Source organism: Amblyomma mixtum, chromosome 7, assembly GCF_055824585.1.
Source record: "Amblyomma mixtum isolate Tamu chromosome 7, ASM5582458v1, whole genome shotgun sequence".
NCBI classification, from domain to species: Eukaryota; Metazoa; Arthropoda; class Arachnida; order Ixodida; family Ixodidae; genus Amblyomma; species Amblyomma mixtum.
Window position 1 is genome coordinate 147945217 of NC_143018.1, and position 18216 is coordinate 147963432.

At 47.8% G+C, this 18216-nt stretch overlaps 1 protein-coding gene across 3 annotated transcripts in view; it reads right to left on the bottom strand.

Moving 5' to 3' along the window:
- The window catches only part of LOC149337815 (agrin-like), a 353629-nt gene that overhangs the window by 56686 nt on the left and 278727 nt on the right, over positions 1-18216 (bottom strand). For all 3 annotated transcript variants that reach the window (XM_089553543.1, XM_089553542.1, XM_089553544.1), the window contains exons 5-7: positions 10507-10817; positions 4603-5007; positions 1883-2341 (exon numbers count right to left, since the gene is read on the bottom strand). In XM_089553543.1, the coding sequence (XP_089409669.1) occupies positions 1883-2341; positions 4603-5007; positions 10507-10817 (1175 nt within the window). The remainder of the gene's footprint in view (positions 1-1882; positions 2342-4602; positions 5008-10506; positions 10818-18216) is intronic.

Below are 18216 nucleotides of genomic sequence, written 5' to 3' on the forward strand. Positions count from 1 at the left end.
CAATCTCATCCGCCGATCTAACTTTAGGCCGTCCCCTGCTACGCTTGCCTTCTCTTGGAATCCACTCCGTTACCCTTAAGGACCAGCGGTTATCTTGCCTTCGCATTACATGCCCTGCCTATGCCCACTTCTTCCTCTTGATTTCAACTAGGATGTCATTAACCCGCGTTTGTTGCCTCACCCACTCCGCCCACTTCCGATCACTCAACGTTACGCCTATCATTTTTCTTTTCATATAGCTCGCTGCACCGTCCTTAACTTAAGCTGAACCCTCTTTGTTAGCCTCCATGTTTCTGCCCCATAGGTGAGTACCGGCAGGATACAGCTGTTGTATACTTTTCTCTTCAAGGATATTGGTAAACTGCCATTCATGACCTGAGATAACCTGCCATATGCGCTCCATCCCATTCTTATTCTTCTAGTTGTTTCCCTCTCATGATCCGTCGCCTACGTTCTGCCTATATGTCCACATATGCGGAAATGATCATGATCTGTATTCATAGATCGCGGAAAATCCTCATACAACTCCTGGCACAGTGGTTAAGCCATGCGCCACTGTCCCTGCATGTGGCTGCTCCAAACACAGGCACCGGCGGGGCTTGTTTGGCTCACGTTGGTTTTCCCGGACCAGTTCCCGCGACCAATCATTAATTTAACTGCCGCCTACAGGCCCGTTCACACTTGCCCAAAAATCCGGCGAGCGAAGCGGATTCGCTCGCGGCAAAAACAAGGACCTGTTCTCACTTGTTCGCGCGCGAGCGAGGCGGATCCGCCGTGCCGCTGCTGTTCTCGCCTTTCCACACCGCTTCGCTGATAGCGGCATACACAGATATAGTGACAAAAGAGCATAAATTTACGCTGTCTACGTACCATAAGCGTATGCATGCTTACGTACGTTAAACGCAGGCGCATTCTCACTTTTAGTTCAGCGTTTGCTAGCACAGACGCCAAAATAGACTTTACCTATAGTGGCGCCATCTGGTTGTCAGGGCGGGAACCATTACTGTCCAAAAACCGACTCTGCTGTTAAGCCTAGAAGCGGCAGAATCGTCCCTCTGAATAAAAAAAATAAAGCAAGTTTATCACTTATACGTCTTCGTAGAGGCGAGATGACACGAAGCGAAAGACCTGTGCCGAATTTCTGGCCAGTGAACGCACTGAAAAAGGCAGCAACAACGAGAATTCAATCCGAAGCGACGGGTCCGGCTTCGAAGAGCGCCGCCATGTTGGTCGCCGCGCGGCGGAAATGGGTCCAGCCCGATCGCCCTCGCCGCGCCGCTTTCCGCGTCGCTCGGCGTCAAAAGCGGCCGAATCCGCTTCGCTCGCCGGATTTTTTGGCAAGTGTGAACGGGCCTTACCACGGTGGGCCGTTTGCACACATGGGCGGTAAGGGCCTGCCAGTCACACCTGCGGTTCTTGCGAGTGTCGGGCTTGCACGACAGGCTGTGACTTTGCCTAAGCCTTTTCGCCTTATATTTTTGCTCACCTCTCTCTTTCCTCCTAATTAAATAGTTTTAAGGCGCAAAAAACAGACAAGACACATGGGTAGGTGATAGGACGAAGCGCTTCGTCCTGTCACCTACCTATGTGTCTTGTCTGTTTTTTTGCGCCTTAAAACTATTTAATTATGAACCAAAACTAACTAGCCCAGCAGCAAGTGCTCTTAGACCCTTTCCTCCCTCCCCTTTATATACCCTAATACCTTTCCCCCAGTGCAGGGTAGCAAACTCGTTTTAATCTACTGGTTAACCTCCCAGCCTTTCCTCCTCCTCCTTGCACACATCCAGTGGCAGGCCGCCCTCGGGAAAAGTAAAATACACAGGCACTCCTAACGTGGATTCCAATCGGACATCGTTTGCGGAAAGAATGGTGACAGCCTCACCGGTTCGCAGCGGATGTCGCACTGGCAGTCGCCGCTGGGTCCGCACACCGCCCCGTAGCGGCAGACGCAGCCGTCGCCGCTGCCGCCGTCGGCGTCCTGGTCGAGACCGGCGCCGGCGCAGGGCCGCGCGGGCCCCAGGTCTCTCCCTTGCTGGCACGAGGCCCTCCGGAGCTGGCACTCGTTGGCGTACGGCTGCCCGCGCGCGTCGCACACGGGCTCCAGTCCCTCGGGGCAGTCACGGGGGCAGACGCACACACCGCTCTCGCAGCGCGCGCCCAGTTCGCAGCGCACGCCCCGGCAGAGGTCGCAGGCGCCGCGGGAGGCCACCGCGATGGCTCGCTGGTGTCGGCAGGAGGCCCGCCGGAGCTCGCACTCGTTGGCGTACGTGAGGCCGTCCGAGCCGCACACCGGGTCGTCCACGGGGGACGGGCACGGAGGAGGGCAGCCGCAGCGGGCACCCTGCGACAGTGTGGGGGGGCGCTGCTGTGCAAATTGTACTATACCTTCCCACCGCTAAGAAACTCTGTACTGCACCCGCCGCTTCGCACCCCACGTCGAGCTTTTAACTCTAAATTTGCAGCGCATACACGGCTACACAAACTCATTTAATTAATCTTTTTTGCCTAGCTCCATTACATTGTGGAATGACCTACCTATTGGTTATAGTTAAATCTTCCCTTCCTTTAACGGCAAAAAAGACAATCATGCATGCAGTTGCGTTCAGCCCTGTATAGTCTGGCATAACAGAGTTTGCGCAATGTTCCTAAAGGTGGTATGATCGTTTAGTTGCTCTCCTAAGAAATATGCTCAAAAGTACCGCCTATGAGCATTCCTTTCCCCCTCAAGTAAGCTTGTGTAATTTTCTTGGTCTTCCGTCCTTTAAAAGTGTATGTAGGCAAACAGTTGTTCTCCGACACTTACAGAACCCTGCGTTCAAGACTAAATGAGTTTCTGCCAGAACTCTGCGTAAAGGTCAACGCTACACGCTTCCTGGGTACTAAACCAGATACGGCAAAGCAAGACGGTGTGTATATTTCTCTACAACATTCAATACTCTTCGCGATCATGTAATCTCCGCTACTTCTAAAGCAAACTTAAAATGGAGGTCAGATCTGTTAAGTTTTAATCCCACAGGATGCAGGGAGCGTGCGATCCAACAGTGTTTTTTCTTTAGAATTTGTATATCAAAGTGTGCGCTTATCCTGAGATTTTTATTGCCTATATTTTTGGCTCGCCGATGTTGCCGGTCTTAGTCTTGTAAGCGTCCTCGTGGCTTTGAGAGGACGGAGTATGGACGTAAAATAATAATATTAATCATCATCATCATCAGCCTGATTACCCCCCCCCCCCTGCAGGACAAAGACCTCTCCCATGTCTCTCCAATTAACCCTGTCCTTTGGCAGTTGAGGCCACTGTATCCCCGCAAACTTCTTATCGCAGCGAAGATCGCAGCGATGGCGTAGATGTAGAGCATCCGTCTCGCGTGCAAGAGGGCCGGGGTTCGAATCCCGGTGCCACGCAGTTCTCCACTGGATTAAAAAATAAAAAAATAAAAACTCCACGCGTCGATGGAATTGCATAACCAGGCCTGGAGTGCGGCCTGATCTCGGTGACCAGAACCGGCAACGCACTTCCTCACCCAAACAGGATTTGGCCACCCTGGTGTAGTACCTGGCCGCAACCTTCTGTGAACAAGCCAATTAAACAATAATATTATTTGGCAAAATGTGTTATTATTAATATTAGAGGTGCATGAGCGGCATCCAATGCGTTTCCCGTCTTGTGCCCCCTCCCCTGCAGATACGTACGCGAGGCACAGAGAGGAGTCATGTTCCCATCCTGACGCCCCAAAGGGAGTGCGACGCACGTGCAGTAAACCTCGGACAGGAAAAGTCGGAGAAACAGCTCTGGCTGTGAAATATGCCACCGTAAAGTTTTGGCTTATCCCATTGTAGAGCCTCATCATTGTCCACGCATGTGCCATAAGAATCAGCCTCTGTGGGAGAGGAGAGGGAGTAAGCTGTCCTCTAGCTCAGCCCCTTTCAGGGACAGGGTATTTTGCCCAAGTCTTGGAGTAGATTTCCATCGCTACGCACACGCAGTGGTTACTCTTGGCGACCAAGGTACATTCCGACCGCAACGAATAGTAACTCAACACAGTTAGCAATGGGATGAAGCTTTTAAACGCGGCATAGGAGGTATCGAGGTTAGCAAATAGAGGAGGTTGAAAAGTGGGATAAAATCATAGTAGCTACTAGAATTTCGCATGCTTTGAAGAGGTAATTTATTTCCGTTGTCAACCGTAAGTATTACAGAAGGATGAACAGCTGGGCGAGTTTGCGAGTTTGTAAGAATTCATCATTGGGGGTACAGCGCGAAGAAGACGAAGGACGAAGCAAGAACACTACACAGGTCTGTGTAGTCTTCTTGCTTCGTCCTTAGTCTTCTACGCGCTGTACCCCCCATGATGGACTTAAGTAATACGTATTACACACAGCTTTGGTAGAATACTCTACCCTGAAAGGAGTGCAGTGGACGACAGCTTCGGTGGTTCTAAATTTCCGGAGCCCTCCCCTACGGCGTCTCTCATAGCCTTAGTCGCTTTGGGACGTTGAACCCCATAAACCAAACCAAACCTCCTCCTTAATGAGTTCATATTGCTAATTCCTGTTCTGAGTGTAGCCGCCCACAATATGTGGTACGGAGGTAGCAGCACTGACCTCGCAGACTCCGTAGAAGGGGCACTGCCGTCCATCGCAGGGGTCCGAGCAGAGTCCCGGGTGTGCCACGGCGACGGGCGGCAGCGCCGATCCGCCGGGCGCCGTGCTCCGCTGGCAGGTCTCACGGCGGAGCTTGCACTCGTTGGGGTAGGAGATGCCGTCCGAGCCGCACACGGGTTCGAACTCCTCCGAGCATGGCGGACAGTGGCACGACGGCTGACCGGCGCTGTCCGGCGCGCAGAAGGCGCCGGGCGGACACCGGTAGCCGTGGCAGGGCGCGGCCGCATCGCAGGGGCCGGCGTACGAGACGCGCAGCTCACCGTCACCGGCCAGGCACGCCTCGCGGCGCAGGTGGCAGGCCGAGTCGTAGCTCTTGCCATCCGAGCCGCACACGGGACGCAGGACCTGGGAACAGCCCCCCCGCCACCTTCGAATGGGCCTCTCGGAAAGAACAGGGCTGGTTTGGATGGGCCCTGCTTTTGGTGGCGGTGTTACATAGCGACAGCGCAGAACAAAGAGGGCACACGAATCAAGGCGGAAAGCTGGGCTAGTTGGTGTGTCATCGTTAATTAAAAGACCAGCGCATAAAACTAGGACAAATACATAGAAGGAGACCGGACGAGCGCTCACGTCCCAATCACATGCGAAGCTGACTTAGCAAAGATATCTTGAAGTGCCACCCTCAAATGTGCTAGCTTATCTTACCGATTTTCGCGATGACCGCAACACGTGATGTCACACTACCAAACAAAAATGGTTATCTTAGTTTTTTGCACTGCAATGCGCAGTCTGCAAAGAATAAGAATGACTAACTGACAGCTTTCTTTAACAGCTATAGTTTTAAATTTGACGTCATCATGGTAACAGAAACCTGGTACACTTCACAAGAAGACGTACAGCCGGCCAAATCTTTAGCTGGTGTGCGTGACAGCCGCGTTTTCCGTGCTCCTGCAGTTTATGACGGAACAAACTTGCGAAAATATCAAATCTAAGCACAGTCCTTGCGTAATATTGCGCTTTCCGCAAGTTTGTTTCGTCGTAAGGCGCAGGAGCGCCGAAAAAGCGGCCGTCGCGCACGCCAGCTAAAGATTTGGCCGGCTGTACTTGGCATGGATGGCTTCAACAGCTTCTACTTAAACAGATGCCGACGCCGAGGTGGCGGCGTATTGCAACTTGTCTCCAACCGCCTTACTTGCAATATGCTCTCCGAATTCTCTGCCATGGCAGCTGATTATGAAGTGTTAACACTACAAAGCCAAAACACTGTTTTTTCCGTTATATACCGCCCACCGGACGGTAAACCTGACCTCTTTTTCACGTTTCTAGATAAGTTATTAAGCTTTACATGTTCCAATCAATTCAATCTGATTATTGGTGGCGACTGTAACATAAATTTGCTTGAAGATACTTCCAGCTCCCATGAGTTTCAAACACTTCTACATTCCTTTCACTGCAGTAACGTCATAACAGAACCCACACGCATCACCTCCTGTTTTGAAAGTCTTCTTGACTTGCTTGTCACAAACAAAACAACGGAGTGCGCCAAATCAGGTGTCGTTGCTGCACAGCTAAGTGATCATTTGTCATATCTGATCTGCAAACAAAATGGTGTTTTGAAGAACTGTGCCAATGTGCAAACTCCTTCTTTTACAAAAAAGAGCTATCCGTCACATAGCAGATGTTCCATACGACGCTCACACAAGTGACCTGTTCCCCTTACTTGGTGTTGTTCCTGTGACACATATGTATGAGCTGAATGCCCTATTAAAATACAAATATTCCCTGAGATTTAATCGGATGCCTTTTCTACGATTATGCAATTTAACAAAACCACCCGAGGTACCGTACAATATAAGAATAAGAGAAGTATGGTTGGTGCCGTTTTCCCGCACGAATCATGGTCAGAACAGAGTAGAATACATTATGCCTACTTTACTTAACAACTATCATAATTCAAACACGGACATCCACACACTATCGAAACAACACCTTAAGCGTTTGTTCACTTAAAGTTTAGGGAGGTAACGTCAATGTTTTGAAATCTTGTTTTATTATTGCAGCCTTTTGTGCACGTATTTTCAATGATGGCTGCATTACAGCTGTGTGTGGTAAAACTGTGGTCTGTGCTTCTATGCCTGCAAATGTAGCAGGAAATGTTTTTAGTCCTGTATAGCCATATGTCAATTTCGCCGTTAGATGTTCTTCAGTGTGCAAAATATTGGTGATTAAGTATTAGTATTCGACTTATTGAATCCATGTCTATCAGTTACATTGAACCGGTATTATTACTTTTTTACTAATATGCGGCATTTTGTGTTTGGAATTACTATGTATATTATGTATTTTGTGTTTACAATTTCTATGTATACTGCATGCTCTTATCTTCGTACAATTTTAATCGCAGCTTTGTATTATTTCTGCTGTTTTACGTTGTCAAGAGAAAACAAGGGGTAAGAACCGTTGTCAAGCAGCACGAGAAGCAGCTTTTTGTTCTTATCCTTGCATTTATTTCTGTATTGAAAGAAATGCTAAATAAATTGATTTCATTTGATTTGATTTGATTTAAACATCAACTGAGGATTTACTACGACAAACAGGTACTTAAAAGCACTTCGGTGGCACATGCGCACACTGAGTTAAAAAGGGCACAAACTAATCAAAATGTGGCAAACTGCTTCGGAAATACATTTCTTCTTTTCTGGTCAGGGCAAGTGATGTCGTGCTGACGCAGTTATCCCCTTCCCTGTTAATGGCATAAGCCTCACAAATCTCACGGCCTAGCCTTGTGCCTCCGTGTGCCAGCACGGCACTGTGCGCCACTGTGTGCCACTGAGTGTGTGACACTGTGTGTGTGCCACTGTGTGCCACAGTGGCACTGTGTGCCACTGCGTCAGCACAACATCACTTGCCCTGACCAGAAAAGAAGAAATGTATCTCAGAAGCAGTTTGCCACATTTCGATTAGTTTGTGCTCGTTCTAACACAGTGTGCGCATGTGCCACCGAAGTGTTTTTAAGTACCTGGTTGTCGTAGTAAATCCTCAGTTGACGTTTAGCGCTCGTCCTGTCTCCTTCTATGCCTTTGTCCTAGTTTTATGCGCTAGCCTTTTAATTAACGAGGTCACAAGAGAGAGAGAGAGAGACAGGCCAAGGGCCTCCACCTGTGCATCCTCGTAATTAAAAAGGAATGCATAAAGGAATGTGACGCGACAAATCTCTGCGAGCAGTACTGTTTGCACGTTTGCTTTTGCACTGAGCAAAGTCGCTTGCTGCCGCGTTGTTTTCGCATTCCTTGAAAAATACCGCAACGATGTGGACTGCTAGAAACGAAGCACAGGCATGGCGCTAACTAAGCTTTGTTCTTGAGGCGTACCTGTATTCACACGATGCAGATGAGAAACAGTGAACAATCAATCCCAACACAGGATGTGGTGTGTTAATGCGCTAGCATTCGTAGTGGCCCTTCGCCGCTTTCAGCCGTTGTGCGTCTGTCTGTCTGTAGCCTCCTTTGTGGCTGGCTGCTCACCTGCCCAACGGATGGTTGGTAACCTGCCCAGGTATATAAACCTAGCCGTGGATGGTGATCCACATTTATTGAACGGGGCCCGTTAGCCACGACTGCTAAGCCGGAGCGGGCTATCGACGCTGCTGGCCAGGCCGGTTGTCAAATGTGATGCCAGCGCTGCTAGAGGTGCTTCACCCCTTGCGGGATGCACGATAAACAAAATGAGAAGGAAAATTCCGCCCCTGTCGGTAGTCCGTGAAGAGCCGTACACAGTGTAGAAGAAGTTCGACAGGGTGGAGTTGGGCGCAGCTCAGTGGGCAAGGATTAGAGGTGGACAACGTTGCGGCTCTGATTGCGGAGGTAGGAATCATGTGCTGACTAGACTTCCTGCAAGAGTGAGCTAGGGGTAGGAGATGATTACACAACATAAAACTGAGCACCGGACAAGACACAGGAGAGAAGCGAACAGGACGAGCTCAGACGGACAACTGATTTATTGGAGCGAAACCCCTTTCCTTCAAAAGCAAAAACACATGATCGACAAACATTTCACGTGCATTTTTGTCCCTTGCACTCACTGAAGCCTTGCACATTATAAGTTACGGGCCTGATAAGAGTATTAGTGAGGCATCGATACACCTGTATCGTGCCGATGAGCAGCCGGCACTGCCCAGTGCTGAAGTCTTCTGGTATGGGCTCGTTGACGTACTACTAGTTTTGCAGCTGCGTGACTTTAGACAAGAAATACTCCGAGTTGTGGATTGGGAAGAGTTCTGGATAAGCGTTAATGAGGAATACATACGGAATTTACGATTTTCTGATGACCTTGCCTTGCTAAGTCACTCAGGAGATGAGCTCCAATGCATGATCAATGAGTTAGAGAGGCAGAGCAGAACGGTAGGTCTTAAAATTTACATGTGGAACACCAAAGCAATGTTCAACAGTCTCGCAAGGGAACAGCAGTTCGCAATTGGTAGCAAGGTGCTGGAAGTGGTAATTGAATACGCCTTATTAGGGCAGGTAGTGACCGCTGATCCGGATCATGAGAGGGAAATAACTGGAAGAATAAGAACAAGGTGGAGTGCATATGGCACGTTCCCTCATATCACGAATGGTAGCTTACCAATATACCTGAAGAGAAAAGTATACGACAGCTGTATTATACCGTTACTCACCTATGGGGCAGAAACGTGGAGGCTAACACAGAGGGTTCTTAAGTTAAGGAGAACGCAGAGAGCGATGGAAAGAAAAATGATAGGTGTAACTTTAAGAGATCGGAAGCGGACAGAGTGTGTGAGGGAACAAACGCCTATTAATGACATACTGTCAAAATCAAGAGGAAGAAATTGGGTTGGGCAGGGAATGTAATGCGAAGCCAAGATAACCGCTGGTCCTTAAGGGTTACGGAGGGGATTCCAAGAGAAGGCAAGCGTAGCAGGGAGCGGCAGAAAGTTCGGTGGGCGGATGAGATTAAGAAATTTGTGGGAATACGGTGGCCGTAACTGGCAAAGAAGAGGGTTAATTGGTGAGACATGGAACGAGCCTCTGCCCTGCAGTGGACGCAGGTAGGCTGATGATGATGACCTTAGGTGCGCACTAGTGCAACGCGCAGCGCTCACATGGTAAAACTTTCTCTATTCAGAACCTAATAATCTCCTATGCCTTCTGCACAGCGCACAGAAAAACCAAATGGACCGAACGGAGTTTGAACAGACAACAGAGACAACGCATGCGGAACATTCAGGACGGTACTCAAGTGAAACCTGTTGCTGGGTGGGTTGGTGCATAGTTTGTTAAAAAATTAGCGCAACGCACAAACACAATCACTAGAAAGATAGACAGGACAACGCGCTAGTGACAACGGAATTATTTATTGAATGTCGCACAGAATATATAGGGTCATCATCATGCCGCCTATATAAAAGGGTTTCTTTTATCTTTTTTATCTTCTTTGACCGACTTCTGACGTTTACTGCAGCTGATAGGTGGCGTGACGATGACCCTATACATCCTGTGTGTCTTTCAATAAAGAATTCAGTTGTCAGTAGCGCGTTGTCCAGTCTTCCTTTCTATTGATTCAGGACGGGCACGAGCTCCGTGTGACATCACACACGCCAAGTGGATATGGACGGATAGTATACAGAAAACATGCGGGAAGCGCACGGCCTCTTATCTCATAATTAACTAGTTTTAAGGCGCAAAAAACAGACAAGACATATAGGTAGGTGACAGGACGAAGCGCCTACCTACCTATGTGTCACCTACCTATGTGTCTTGTCTGTTTTTTGCGCGTAAAAACTATTTAATTAGGAACCAATACTAAACCAATACCAACTAGCCCAGCAGGAAGTGCTGTTAGACTATATGCCTCTTATCTCGCTCGGTCCCTTGGCAGTGATACCTGTTCGCATGGCGGCGGACAGGCGCACGAGGCCTTCCCGAAGCGGTCGATGCTGCACTCGAAGGGGCACTGCAGCGCCCCGCAGGGGTTCAGGCCCTGCGAGCAGGCGCCCGCGTACACCAGCCGCAGGGGCCTCCGGGAGCGGCACGCCTCGACGCGCAGCAGGCACTCGTTGGGGTAGGTGCGGCCGTCCGAGCCGCACACGGGCCGCAGGTCGCCGGGGCACGCGCCGTTGCAGCGGCAGATGGGGTTGCGCTGCTCGTCCAGCTGGCACACCTGGGATGCCGGGCACTGGACTCCGCGGCAGGGGTCTGCGAACACCGCGCCCCCTATATACTCAGTCGCTGATCGCGTCGCTTTGCACAAATGGAAACTCCAGGCGGAACAAGTCCACCGTGATCTATTTCTATCATGTAACGTATTGCATTCAGTGTCGGGGCTTTATTTATGCAGTTCAAAGGCGTAGCTTTTTGGGCTTGTTGGTGTATGATCAAGCGAGAGAATTTAGCGCAGAGTAGGACAGGTCACAAGGAGACACGAACAACCCGAGCTCTACGTTGTAGCACTCGTGTTGTAATTTAGGGTTTGACGTAATCCCGTCTGGTAAAGTAGTGGCACAGTAGAATGTAAACTTGGGTCACTGACCACGTCAAAAAGGGGGTTAGTTGACGTTTCGGAACCGCTACGGGTTCCTTGTTCACAATGAATCCGCGTTGTAGCGCTCGTGTTGTTCGTGTCTTCTTGTGTCGTGTCCTACTCTGCGCTATATTCTCTCGCTTGTTCATTTATGTATCGTACCTCGCACCGCGCACAACTGTCCAGAAAAGAACATTAAGAGCAGCTGTACCGCCGCTTAGGCATTTACCATGCTGTTCCATTTAATTCGCGATTACAAGGCTGCCCTTTTGTTGAACAGCATTTTAAAAACTAACGCAACTTATATTTATTTGATATTCGCAGCCCCTTGAAGTAACAACACCCACTAATAACGGCAGTCTAGCTACCTAAAACACACAATATATACCGACGTCGAACAGTATGTCATTCCAGCCGACATTAAACACATAATATCGAAAAGATCTCATACGGCACATATTACCAGCAAATAACACCTCACCTTAGTAGTGAAATGTCCCTGTGTTGCTGCCATAATAGTCTGCCTAGAGCTATTGCATTTTTGTAACCGACCCGCAACCTGCCATCGGCTAAGGATCCGGTAGCTTATACCAACGTGCATCTTTTCTGGGCAATAATAAAAAAATGGAAAACTGCGCATAACTGTAAAAGCAAGCTTGACCAAAAGGGGCAGGCGAATCCTGCATTGCATGATATGGGTTCAACCTGCCGTTTACAGTAATTTCTTCTCGTCGGTAGATTTACCTGCTTTATTCACCCCTACCATAATCATTTACAACGTACCACTACAATTACAGAGGCTTTAACAGAACCTATTGAACCATATGTAAGTCTTGGTCGAAAGTTAGAGCCCAGGGGGTTCACTTCTAAGCTTTATGTTGGGACTCCCGGAGCATTCATGGAAGTCCTACCTATTGCAGGAGGCAGTACCAGAAATCTCCTCATGTCCGGGAAATTTGGAGTGCTAGAGATCCCTTAAGAACGACCCAGTGTGGCTCAAAAGAAACCCCCTGGGCTACAAACTTTTGACAAAGGCTGTACCTCCAGTGGAAGTTTGCTTGACAGGAACACGTATTCACACCAGCAGCATTAACCGTCACGTAAATGCCTGCTGTCCGCGATAGAGGTCCCATTAGAGAGCCGCATCCTTTACCCCCGTGGGCGAATATGGTATGCCGGCTTGGCCAAGCTGTTCTATTTCAACTGAACAACTTGCCCTTTCCGTTCCTACAGGCCCTGTGCAATAGCTATACTGACTTATGCTTCATGAATAAATGTTTGCCCATGTTTTATGCTAGAAGCAGTGTAAGAACATGGGAATTACTGAGCAATGACAATTACCAATTTGCATCTAAGTGAGCCCTTTGGACTCGCCTAGTTTAATGAACTTGACAGTCACATGCAGGAATCTATAATCACCGAAAACAAGAGAAACGTCAATTAGTTTTTTTTTGTTTGCAGTGTTCATCAATGGGAAGTTAGTATTGCAACTATTTCTTACCGCAAAGCCATTTGACGAGAAATAATCAACAACCACATTCCATCCAGCGGGATGAATTGAAAGCGCCTTTTGCAGGACAGCCTGAGGACACACCGTGACGACATCAGAATGCGCAACACACGAACTCGATCACTGACATACAAGAGTAAATAGAATAATGCGGCGTGTCATATAAAACGCAGAAATTTTTTCTAGCACACATTGCTACCCATACAGTTTCTTACTATTACGTAGAGGGAAAGCTGGCGCCCCGTGTATGAGAGTTTGCGTGAAGCCCCTCGAGACCACTTCAGCCACCATGGGCGCTCAAAGCATCATGGGCCGGTGAGCTACCGACTGCAGAACTACAACTTTCGGCCAAAAAATAATGCAAAAATTAAGCTGTTCGGTAATCAAGAATGCCATAACATTCAATATTTTGTGTAATGATTTCAACAAATGAGCAGAAAAGCATGTAAACGCAAATTTTGTTCAAAATAAGAGATGGCTAGCTCTCCTATTGTCCAAGTATTGAACACTAGAAAAAGTAATATTTCGTGCTTAACAGGCGTACTTTTAAAAGTAAATGTGTTAAAAAAAATGTTGCTGCTTAAACACCCTCAAAGGTTTTTTAAGGCATTTTGAAAAAGAAAAGCCTTTTACTGGCGTCGTGTGTTGTTGCGGTTTCGCTACTATGACTTTTGCACACTGCGTTTGCGCCAAAGTCGTCTGCGCAAACACGAACAGCGTTTTCGGAATGTAACGTCTTAGTAGTGCCACTGCGCGCTCCCGAAAAACTACGACTGTCTCGCAACAAGTAGCTCACCGTCCCATGATGCTTTGAGCGTCCATGGTGGCCGAAGTCAGCGCCGCCAGCTTTCCCTCTCGGTAGTAGTAAGAAACTCTATGTTGCTAGCGCAGCGAGTGAAGTCAGGTGATCTCCACTGCGGCGCAAGATCGACGCTAATGTCATTCGCTCGAGCGATGGCGCTCGTGCTCAGTACTCCTTCCGCCTATAATCATCAACATCATCAGCCTGACTACGATGATGCTGATGATGATGGGGATAATGCTGTGAATTAAAGTGTGTAGGTTCTGCAACCTCAGCCATCCGCAGCACCGATGAGGTGTAGGTGGTGGAGGTCGACCGCGCAAGAGATCTGCATTAAATTCTTCTGTTGTCTCATCTAGAAATGAACTATCATTTTTGGAAATTTTTTTCTAGCTTCTTTTCTACGTTCCTTTCTTCCCACGTGTCTTACGTTTTTTAATTGTCATGCCCTACACTCTTTTCTATTTTCTAGCGCCGTTTACCAAAGGTTTGCCTTCATATCGGTCTTATAGTTTTCTAAACTGTTAGTGACGTTTCATGTCTTCATAAGTTTTCAGCCCGTTCCGTTATTCACCCCAGCAAGTGTCATATACTCTCGTTATCTGCTTCTGTGACCTACCTCAAATTTTCAGCCCGTTCCGTTATTCACTCCTGCAAGTGTTACATACTCCTGGTATCTGCTTCTGTGACCTACCTCAAATTTTCAGCCCGTTCCGTTATTCACCCCAGCAAGTGTTATATACTCTCGGTATCTGCTTCTGTGACCGACCTCAAATTTTCAGCCCGTTCCGTTATTCACTCCAGAACGTGTTACATACTCCTGGTATCTGCTTCTGTGACCTACCTCAAATTTTCAGTCAGTTCCGTTATTCACTCCAGAAAGTGTTACATACTCCTGGTATCTGCTTCTGTGACGTACCTGAAATTTTCAGCCCGTTCCGTTATTCACTCCAGCAAGCGATACATACTCCTGGTATCTGCTTCTGTGACCTACCTCAAATTTTCAGCCCGTTCCGTTATTCACTCCTGCAAGTGTTACATACTCCTGGTATCTGCTTCTGTGACCTACCTCAAATTTTCAGCCCGTTCCGTTATTCACCCCAGCAAGTGTTATATACTCTCGGTATCTGCTTCTGTGACCGACCTCAAATTTTCAGCCCGTTCCGTTATTCACTCCAGAACGTGTTACATACTCTTGGTATCTGCTTCTGTGACCTACCTCAAATTTTCAGCCCGTTCCGTTATTCACTCCAGAAAGTGTTACATACTCCTGGTATCTGCTTCTGTGACGTACGTGAAATTTTCAGCCCGTTCCGTTATTCACTCCAGCAAGTGTTACATACTCCTGGTATCTGCTTCTGTGACCTACCTGAAATTTTCAGCCTGTTCCGTTATTCACTCCAGCAAGTGTTACATACTCCTTGTATCTGCTTCTGTGACGTACCTGAAATTTTCAGCCCGTTCCGTTATTCACTCCAGCAAGTGTTACATACTCCTGGTATCTGCTTCTGTGACCTAACTCAAATTTTCAGCCCGTTCCGTTATTCACCCCAGCAAGTGTTATATACTCTCGGTATCTGCTTCTGTGACCTACCTCAAATTTTCAGCCCGTTCAGTTATTCATTCCAGAAAGTGTTACATACTCCTGGTATCTGCTTCTGTGACGTACCTGAAATTTTCAGCCCGTTCCGTTATTCACTCCAGCAAGTGTTACATACTCCTGATATCTGCTTCTGTGACCTGCCTGAAATTTTCAGCCGGTTCCGTTATTCACTCCAGCAAGTGTTACATACTCCCGGTATCTGCTTCTGTCACCTACCTGAAATTTTCAGCCCGTTCCGTTATTCACTACAGCAAGTGTTACATACTCCTGGTATCTGCTTCTGTGACCTACCTGAAATTTTCAGCCCGTTCCGTTATTCACTCCAGAAAGTATTACATACTCCTGGTATCTGCTTCTCTGACCTACCTCAAATTTTCAGCCCGTTCCGTTATTCACCCCAGCAAGTGTTATACGCTCTCAGTATCTGCTTCTGTGACCTACCTCAAATTTTCAGCCCGTTCCGTTATTCACCCCAGCAAGTGTTATATACTCTCGGTATCTGCTTCTGTGGCCTACCTCAAATTTTCAGCCCGTTACGTTATTCACCCCACCAAGTTTTATATACTCTCGGTATCTGCTTCTGTGACCTACCTCAAATTTTCAGCCCGTTCCGTTATTCACTCCAGCAAGTGTTACATACTCCTGGTATCTGCTTCTGTGACCTACCTCAAATTTTTAGCCCGTTCCGTTATTCACTCCAGTAAGTGTTATATACTCTCGGTATCTGCTTCTGTGACCTACCTCAAATTTTCAGCCCGTTCCGTTATTCACTCCAGCAAGTGTTACATACTCCTGGTATCTGCTTCTGTGACCTACCTCAAATTTTCAGCCCGTTCCGTTATTCACTCCAGCAAGTGTTACATACTCCTGGTATCTGCTTCTGTGACCTACCTGGAATTTTCAGCCCGTTCCGTTATTCACCCCAGCAAGTGTTATATACTCTCGGTATCTGCTTCTGTGACCTACCTCAAATTTTCAGCCCGTTCCGTTATTCACTCCTGCAAGTGTTACATACTCCTGGTATCTGCTTCTCTGACCTACCTCAAATTTTCAGCCCGTTTCGTTATTCACCCCAGCAAGTGTTATATACTCCCGGTATCTGCTTCTGTGACGGACCTCAAATTTTCAGCCCGTTCCGTTATTCACTCCAGAACGTGTTACATATTACTGGTATCTGCTTGTGTGACCTACCTCAAATTTTTAGCCTGTTCCGTTATTCACTCCAGAAAGTGTTACATACTCCTGGTATCTGCTTCTGTGACGTACCTGAAATTTTCAGCCCGTTCCGTTATTCACTCTAGCAAGTATTACATACTCCTGGCATCTGCTTCTGTGACCTACCTGAAATTTTCAGCCTGTTCCGTTATTCACTCCAGCAAGTGTTACATACTCCTGGTATCTTCTTCTGTCACCTACCTCAAATATTCAGCCCATTCCGTTATTTACCCCAGCAAGTGTTATATACTCTCAGTATCTGCTTCTGTGACCTACCTCAAATTTTCAGCCCGTTCCGTTATTCACTCCAGCAAATGTTACATACTCCTTGTATCTGCTTCTGTGACGTACCTGAAATTTTCAGCCCGTTTCGTTATTCACTCCAGCATGTGTTACATGCTCCTGGTATCTGCTTCTGTGGCCTACCTCAAATTTTCAGCCCGTTACGTTATTCACCCCAGCAAGTGTTATATACTCTCGGTATCTGCTTATGTGACCTACCTCAAATTTTCAGCCCGTTCCGTTATTCACTCCAGCAAGTGTTACATTCTCCTGGTATCTGCTTCTGTGGCCTACCTCAAATTTTCAGCCCGTTACGTTATTCACCCCAGCAAGTGTTATATACTCTCGGTATCTGCTTATGTGACCTACCTCAATATTTCAGCCCGTTCCGTTATTCACTCCAGCAAGTGTTACATACTCCTGGTATCTGCTTCTGTGACCTACCTCAAATTTTCAGCCCGTTCCGTTATTCACTCCAGCAAGTGTTATATACTCTCGGTATCTGCTTCTGTGACCTACCTCAAATTTTCAGCCCGTTCCGTTATTCACTCCAGCAAGTGTTACATACTCCTGGTATCTGCTTCTGTGACCTACCTCAAATTTTCAGCCCGTTCCGTTATTCACCCCAGCAAGTGTTATATACTCTCGGTATCTGCTTCTGTGACCTACCTGAATGATGTTGCTCTGCCAAGATACGCCAAGGTAGCATTCTCATGTCACGCACCTCATGCAGGCCAGCGGCTATGGATTCCTATTTCGTCATTAAAATTCAAAGTTGCGACTTTGTCCTGTTGTGTGTTTTGTGGCGAAGGCAACACTACTGGAGCCCAGCTCGGCTCGTCGCATGTGCTCGTGGTAGTGCGGCTACCAAACGACCTTGAGTCGCGGTTGCCTAGCAAACGCTTCAGCTACGCTCCAACACATGGCGCCGCGCCGCTGCTGCCTGTACAATACAAGGCCACGAAATACCCAAAGTGGCCGAGTACAAATACCTCGGGATATGGCTAAACGAAGGCAGATATACACGGAAAAGCATGAACAGGCTCTTAGGACAAAAGGACGAAAAGACGCCGGGATAATGAAACATAGCGCATTATGGGGGTACAACAAATATGAAGTACTAAGAGGTATTTGGAAAGGAATAATGGTGCCAGGACTTACTTTCGGCAATGCGGTTCTGTGCTTAAGGGCAGAAGTTCAGTCGAGATTAGACGTAAATCAGAGAGCTGTTGGAAGATTAGCACTAGGTGCCCACGGCAAAACCACAAACGAGGCAGTACAGGGGGATATGGGCTGGGCATCGTTCGAAGGACGGGAAGCTGAGAGTAAAATACTATATGAAGAACGCCTGAGGAAATTGGACGATAACAGGTGGGCAGCTAAGGTATTTAAATATTAATCCAGAAAGAGCGTTGACTCACAGTGGCGGAAAAGAACTAGAAATCTAACCAGTAAGTATGCCGGTCGTGAGGACGGAGAAAGAAAAAGCATTAAACGACAGGTTAAAAACGCGGAAGTTAAAAATTGGATGAATTCAATGGAAAAGAAACATAGTGTAGAACTATATCGATACTGGACACCGCCGCTGTTTCCGGAACTGGCCGCAAGAGGGATTTCAGTGGCGCCCCTACAGCCGGTGCTCAATGCGTATAGTCATGATCG